At 45.1% G+C, this 7,499-nt stretch overlaps 1 protein-coding gene across 1 annotated transcript; it reads left to right on the forward strand.

The window, feature by feature from the left end:
- The first annotated feature begins 484 nt into the window (after nucleotides 1-484).
- Etdb (embryonic testis differentiation homolog B) lies at nucleotides 485-667 on the forward strand. Its single transcript, XM_036174245.1, has one exon. It carries the CDS (start codon nucleotides 485-487, stop codon nucleotides 665-667), a length of 183 nt encoding a protein of 60 aa, XP_036030138.1.
- The last annotated feature ends 6,832 nt before the right edge of the window (nucleotides 668-7,499 follow it).

Below are 7,499 nucleotides of genomic sequence, written 5' to 3' on the forward strand. Positions count from 1 at the left end.
TTTCATTTAGGAAAAGAAGGAGGAATTGAAGGTTAGTAAGATGGCTCAACCTGTTGCTTGATGCAAGGACTGATGACCTGAGTTCAATCCCCAAAACCCCATGGTGGTTGTCCCACAACCTACACACACACACACACACACACACACACACACACACACACACACACACAGACACACACAGTCTTTAAAAAAAGAAACAGGAATTGAAAATGTTTTAATAGAACATAACAGAGCTTCTGAACATAGATCAATGTATATGTGTATATGATGGGATAAAAATATGATCATGTGAAATATGATAACATGGCCATTGCAAATCAAACTGTGTCTCAAAGTAACCTTATTTGACTACTATGTGTGGGAGACAAGCAGACAAAAACAAGGAGGCAGCAGTAATAAAGAGGCCTCTGAGTTTACTGGATTATGTGGCTTTATCTTTTTCAGGCTTTCTTGGTGGTCCTGAGGCCATTGGATAACACCAGCCATGGATAAAGAAAAGCCTGAAGCCAGTCCCAGCCCGCCAGAACCTAACACGGAGCTGATCCCGCGCAGGGAGTTAAAAGGCCGCAAGCCCTCCAATAATATACTGACCTATTTGATTGACAGGCAGCTGGGGAGGCCCAGAAATGATGTGGATTTATTTGAATGGGTTTGGACCATTACATAATTACCAACCCAGGGTTGAGTGGTCTTTGCCAAAATTCATATTTACTTATGACTCCTGGAAATACACGTTTTTAAAAGAAGCAGAATCACACGCCACTCTCACTTTCAATCCATTAAACTCGTCTTCATTGCAACTGCTTTTGGTGCATTGTGTATTTCTTGACTTCTTGGGTTGCACTGGGCAGGATATTGTACCCATCTTGATAGTCCTCTTGTGAGACCTCAGATACAATGAGGATGGGAGGCTGCATTGCACATCATGTCTCTTCCACCACTAGCCTGAAAAGTAACTGTGTATGCATAACTCCGCAGCACACGGCCATTCAGTACCAAAGACTCTCCTCACTAGCCACTTTAGAGAGACAGCCACTGTATTCCCATTGTAAAACTCAACTGATCGCCCCGGTGAAAGGGCACTGGTGAGAGAAAGGAGTGCTAGGTTGGGATTTTAGAATACATACCATCTAGAGTTGATCAGTTTTCCCAGGGAAGTATCATGACATTAGCTGTCTCATGTTAAGCAAACCTGTTCAGACCACAATGCATGGGAAAGAGTTCCTTTGACCAAAGAACACAGAGCCCATAACCATGAGCATCAGTGCAATGACTCCCATTCAAACACTTCTATCCACTAACAGGTGTGCTAAACAAATCATGCCCACTCTGAGAAATTCAGAATGGGAATTGTGTAAGAAATTGGGAATTAAGAAATGACAAATTCCCCACCTCTCAATGTCCCTGGGAAAGCTGGTCCCATCTCTCACTGGCCACTATACTCACAAATTGGTGTCTTGTAGTGGGTAGCCATTCCAGCCTTGGCCTGGAAGTTCCAACCCCCATTAAGGCTTCAGCAATGGTCATGCATACAAGGCAGGGTTGAGAGAGGACGCTGAAGACCCAGGATCAAGAGGAGAGGTCGCTCTTGGTTCCAGGACCCTGGACACTGGAGGTAGACCGAGCAGAGTTCTCCAGAGAAGACCACTGGACTGCGCTACACCTTTCCCAGACCCTGCAACCTATCCCTTCATTTGTAAGCTACCCCACAAAACAAACCTCCCTTTTAACTAAGAAGCTTTATCCAGCAACTGATGGAAACAGATGCAGAGACCCACAGCCAAACATTAGGCAGAGTTTGAAGAATCCTGCAGAAGAGTGGAAGGAAGGATTGTAGGAGCCACAGGGTCCAAGGACACCACAAGAAAATGGCCCACAGAATCAACTAACCTGGGCTCATATGGCTCACAGAGACAGAAAGGACAACCACGGAGCCTGCATGGGTCTGACCTAGGCCCTCTGCATATGTTACAGTTGTATAGTTTGATCTTCATATGGGAATCCAAACAGTGAAAGGAGGGGCTGTCTCTGACTCCTTTGCCGGCTTTGAGACCCTACTCCTCATACAGGGTCATCTAACCAGCCTTAATACAAGGGAAGTGCTTAGTCTAACTGGAACTTGATAGGCCATGTTTTGTTGATATTCATGGGAGGCCTGTCCTTTTCTGAATTGAAAGAGAGGAGGAATGGATGGGGGGGTCACAGAGGAGGTAGGGGGACTGAGAGGAGAGGAGGGAGGAGAAACTGTGGGCATGATGTAAAATAAACAACAAACAAAACACATTTTAAGAAATGACAAATTTTGTGCCCCTCATCAGTTGCCACAGCAGAAAATCTGGCCCAACCCCTCATGGAAGAACTAGTCCCAGTGATATGGGTGCTGGAGAACCAGCCCTGGTGGTCTGGGCATGAAAGAGATGGCCCTATCCCTCAATTGGGTAGGGGGTTCCAGGCAAAGGCCCGGAATGACCAACTCAGCCACCACCCAGGTCCATATCCAGGGTTCTGAGTTGGCCCACCCCAACATTTACCCCATCTACGAGCTGCTGGAGTGTGTGAAGAGACAGGTCCTGCTGAATCACAGCCTCAGGATTTCCATGTCTCCAGGTAACAGCAGGATATTGGAGGGGCATTTTGGTGAGGGTCCAGTATTGACGGTGTAGTGGAAGCCAAAGGCATAGAACCAGACCAACATGTCATTGCAATGAACATTTGCAAGTAAAAGCACCTGGGCAAAAGGGTACATACTGTGTGACACATCGAAGCTCCCATGCCACTATGACAAATGAATACATGACAGAGAGGCAAAGGCAGGCAGGATGAAGGAACCAAGTGGGTTTTTCTTTTCTTTTCTTTGGGGGGCGGCTACAAAGGTGGAGGGTGGGCATGGAAGGACTGGGAAATGAGTGGGATTGGGGTGCATGATGTGAAATCTCCAAAGAATCAATAAAAATTATGTTAAAAAGATAAAAAGGAACAAAAAATGACAAATTATATTTATGTTTATTCCTTCATATATATATGTAACAATGGTTAAAGAGAGAAGGGAGTGAATTTGGGAGAATGCAGGGGCAGAGAGCAGACATGGGAAGGGTAGGAGAGAGGAGGAGGTGGTGGAAACGATGTTGTTACATTTTTAATTAAAATTAAAAAAAAAGAAACAGAGGACCACAATGGCCAATTTAAAATGGATAGCTGCCTTGAACCAAGATGGCTAACCCTGAATACCCAGGGGATATTCAGAAAATAGCTGATACTGGATGTCCTAGAGACCCCAAAGTAAACAGTGTTATAATCTATTATGTAACTATTTATTTGTCAGAATGTCACTTTTGTATGTGTTTTGTATAAACATCTGAGGTTGGAGCTTTTTCCTGGGTCTTCACTTTTGCCTTCTGCTGTCACTAGCCTGCCTGTAGGTGTCTGTAGGCCTGTGTGTCTGCCTCTCTATGGCCTATGGGAGGGCTTGCACCAGCCTGTGTGTACCTGGGGGCCTGCTGGTATCTGCTTGCCTTTTCTAGTCTGTGGGCAGCCTGTGTATACTGGTGTGTACCTGGGGGCCTGATGATATCTGCTTGCCTAGTGATTTGTGTGGTTGTGGCCCTTGCCCAGAGAGAATAAAGTACATATATTAGTTTCTTTTCTATTTCTGTGACAAAGTATCATGACCAAGGCAATTTATAAAAGAAAGCATTTAATTGGTCTCATGGTTTCAGAGGGTTAGACCCCTTGATGACAGAGCAAAGACCTGGAAGCAGAAATAGTTGAGAGCTCACATCTGGATCCACAAGCATCAAGCAGAGAGGACACACTGGGAGTCACACTAGTCTTTGGAAACCTCAAAGTCTGTCCTTCAGGAAGGCTTTTGATATTCTCCAAACAGCTACCAACTGGGGGCCAAGTATTCAAATGCATGAGACTTATGGGGACATCTCATTCATAATACCAGAGTATATCTTATCTGCCCTTGACTCCTTGAGTTTCTTCAATTCCCCAGGCCCCCACGACCTCCTTTCTTTCCTGGCACTGGAGGATGGACCTCACATCTCTCTTTCAGACACACAAACTGGGTATATTTTTTTCTATAAAATTGGACTCAGCCTGGCAGTGGTGGTGCACGCCTGTAATCCCAGCACTCGGGAGGCAGAGGCAGGTGGATTTCTGTAAGTTCGAGGCCAGCCTGGTCTACAGAGTGAGTTCCAGGAAAGGCGCCAAAGCTACAGAGAAACCCTGTCTCAAAAAAAAAAAAAAATTGGACTCAGGACATTTTATGAAAGAGATTTCATAGTAAATGACATGTTGCAAATAGCGACACTGGGTATCATGATCACGTAGCTTGCAGTTCATCATTCCCAGATCATCAGGCTGGCATTGACGTTCAGAGTCTCACTTAGTAGAGTCGGTATTCAGTCATAGTATAGATTTTGGTAGACTGGGTAGGAAGAGGAGAGAAAGAGAGGGAGGAATGCTTTGGGGTGTGTGTGTGTGTGTGTGTGTGTGTGTGTGTGTGTGTGTGTTGTTGAAGCTGGAGTACAGGGCCTTGCATTCTTGTCAAGCACTCTATCACTGAGCTATTAATTCTCAAGTCATTGTTTCTTATTGCTGTTACTGGGGATTTTTTGATTTTGGTTTTAAGACAGGAGCTTTCTCTGCAGACCAACCTGGACCTCAAATTTCTAGGTTTCTCAGACTGGCCTTAAACTAGGCCTGTCCTGCTTTACCTTCACAAGTACTCTTACTACCACACCCAGTGAGAGTCACAAGTACTTCTCATGCCTGAGCTTCTTCAGAGAAGTGAACTGGTACAGGAGTGGTCTCAGCAAGTTACGAGAAGAGAGGACCCATAGCACAGAGGGGCATCCAACTCCTGAGTCCCTTCGAAACTTTTATGTAACCATCTCTGTAGCCTCAGAAATTGCACTAAAATATTTTGACTTTCTTGGCACTTGAATGGCAGAAAACTAGATTTCAACCTTATCTCCCTGTAAGAGCATTAACTCCATATGGAAAATGTTTGTGATCTCTAGAGGATAGAAATATGTTAAAACTTAACAGCATACCAGTAATGTCATAGAACACAAACAAGATGGGAAAAATAGTCTTTAAGTAACCTGTATTCAGCACTGGGCTGAGCTTCGGGAGTCTTGCTGAAGAAAGGGAGGAGGAATTGTATGAGCCAGGGGGTCAAGATCATAATGCAGAAAGCCACAGGACAACAACCTGAGCTCATGGGAGCACATAGACTCTGTACCAACATAGGGATCCTGGACCACCTAGGCCCCCTGCATGTGTGTGACAGTTGTGTAGCTTGGTCTGTTTGTGAGGCTCCTAGCAGTGAGATCAGAACCTGTCCCTGGTGCTTAGCTGGCTTTTGGGAGCCTACTCCCCATGCTGGATTACCTTGCCCAGCCTTGATGCAAGGGGAGAAGATTGGTTCTGCCTCAGCTTGATGTGCCATGTTTTGTTCAAGCCCATGGGTCCTGCTCCTTATGGAGACAAAGGAGGAGTGGAAGGGGAAGGAAGTAGATGGGAAGTGTTGGTGGGGAGGAGAGGAAAGAGGGGAAACCACAGTCAATATGTAAAATGAATGGGAAAAAATTTATTTAAATAAAATTAAAACAAAACAAAACAAAAAAGTAACCTGTTTTCTTGCACACAGACAGCAGGAAGGATCTGGCTTGCTAATGTAAATCTTTTCATGGTGAGATGGTGTCCTAATCAGCATTAACTGCCAACTTGGCACAGCCTAGAATCACCTAAAAAAGGGAGTCTCAGTTGAGGAATTACCTTCACCAGATTGGCCTTTGGGCATGTCTGTGAGAGATTATCTTGATATTAATTGATGCAAGAGGTCTCAGCCTATCCCTGTATAAAGAAGTTTGTAAGTGAGCCAGCAAGTAGCATTCCTTCATGTTTCCTGCCTTTAGGATCCTGCCTTCAATTCCTGTCCTGCCTTCTCTTACTCTAGCTCTCACTTTCACTCAGACTTTTAAAAACAGATACCAAACCCACCTGTCTAGGGGATGGCACTACCCATAATGGGCTGGCTCCTCCCTACATTAAACAGTAATCGAGAGAATGCCCTACAGATATACCTACAGGCCAATCTGATCTAGGCAAGCCCTCAACTGAAAGGGTTGTTCTAACTCACAGGGTGTCGTGACCCACAGGTTGAGAATCACTGATTTAGACCCTCTAAGGAAGGGGAAGGGACAGCAAACCATTCGTTTTGTGAACATGAAACACTTTTTTTTTTTTTGTAAGTTCTCTTTTTCTTCTTATTTACCTCAGGGCAATGGATATAAAGTAGGAGGAACATACAGCCTGGACCACACAATTATAAGCAACCTCCCACATCCTTCATTCCCTCCCATTCTAAATGCCTTGTTATTATGAAAAACACAAAACCTGTCCCTTTGCTCACTTCTCCATGCATTCATTCAGCCATTCATTCTTGCTGATCCCGAGTTGGGAAGAGACACTAGCAGTAACTCCTCTACACCAAATCTCAGCGAAGGTCTCTGTGTTCTTCCAAGTTGGGGTGAGCCTGTATAATGGGAGCTAGTTGAATGGGCAACCCATACCTTAGTATTAGACACTAGCGATAACAATATAAAGTGCCATCTTTTCCGGGAGAGCCAAAGAAAGTGGGAACCTGGACTCAAATGTTCAGTTGTGTCTTCTACTGCTTCATTCCCTCTGTCACAGGCTGGCCCAGGCACAGCTGACTCGGGCCTGTATGCCTGCAGTGGCCTCCTTTGGGGGCTCCCTGGCTCCGTGCCAGAGTGTCTTTGAATTTTATGGGCTGAGGAACCCCTTGGGCAGGGAGTAAGACCTATCAGCCTGGGTTCCTCTGGACAATATGACAAAGATAGACCTGCTGACATGTGCATTCAAGGTCGCCCTGAAATCCCAGGGAGAGACACATTCAGCATTGCAATTGGTGTGTGCAGTCAGTACAGGCTGCCACAGTCTTTTTCTCTGTAGCACTGTATAATGTTTCAATGACCAGAAAACCGGAGTTTTCTTAGGAAACTTAGGAGGGTAAAGTACACTGTAATCTTCCCCGAGACTGCTATTCCAGGATCTAGTTATTAAACACTACCACTGCACACTGTGTGAGCAATGCCAAGCTATACCAGGGATATGTAACTGTAGTGATCTGGAAATCATACACAGTCAGAAAGATGTGTTGAATTGAAGGAACAGACAATGGGAAGAGCCTGATTTGCATCCTTTATTTGGGCATGCCAGGGTAGGTAGTGTGGGGTGTCAGCAACATTCCTAAAGACCAAGAGGCTGAAACTTTATACCAGATGGACCCGAAATTAAGGACATGCTACTTGTTTCTTCTTTGGACCCCAGGATATCCATAGAGCCTTGGCAGTCACTCTTCTGCCTCACCATTACACTGAGCAGAAGACTTGTGACCATATTCAGACATATGTCATAGTCTTCCTGAAGTGCCCCAAAGAAATCCTTTATGTGGGGGTATCAAA

The sequence above is a fragment of the Onychomys torridus genome, chromosome X (assembly GCF_903995425.1).
Source record: "Onychomys torridus chromosome X, mOncTor1.1, whole genome shotgun sequence".
NCBI classification, from domain to species: Eukaryota; Metazoa; Chordata; class Mammalia; order Rodentia; family Cricetidae; genus Onychomys; species Onychomys torridus.

Excerpts from the sequence above, each read along its gene's own strand:
- Etdb (XM_036174245.1), top strand. The coding sequence starts at position 485 with ATGGATAAAGAAAAGCCTGAAGCCAGTCCCAGCCCGCCAGAACCTAAC.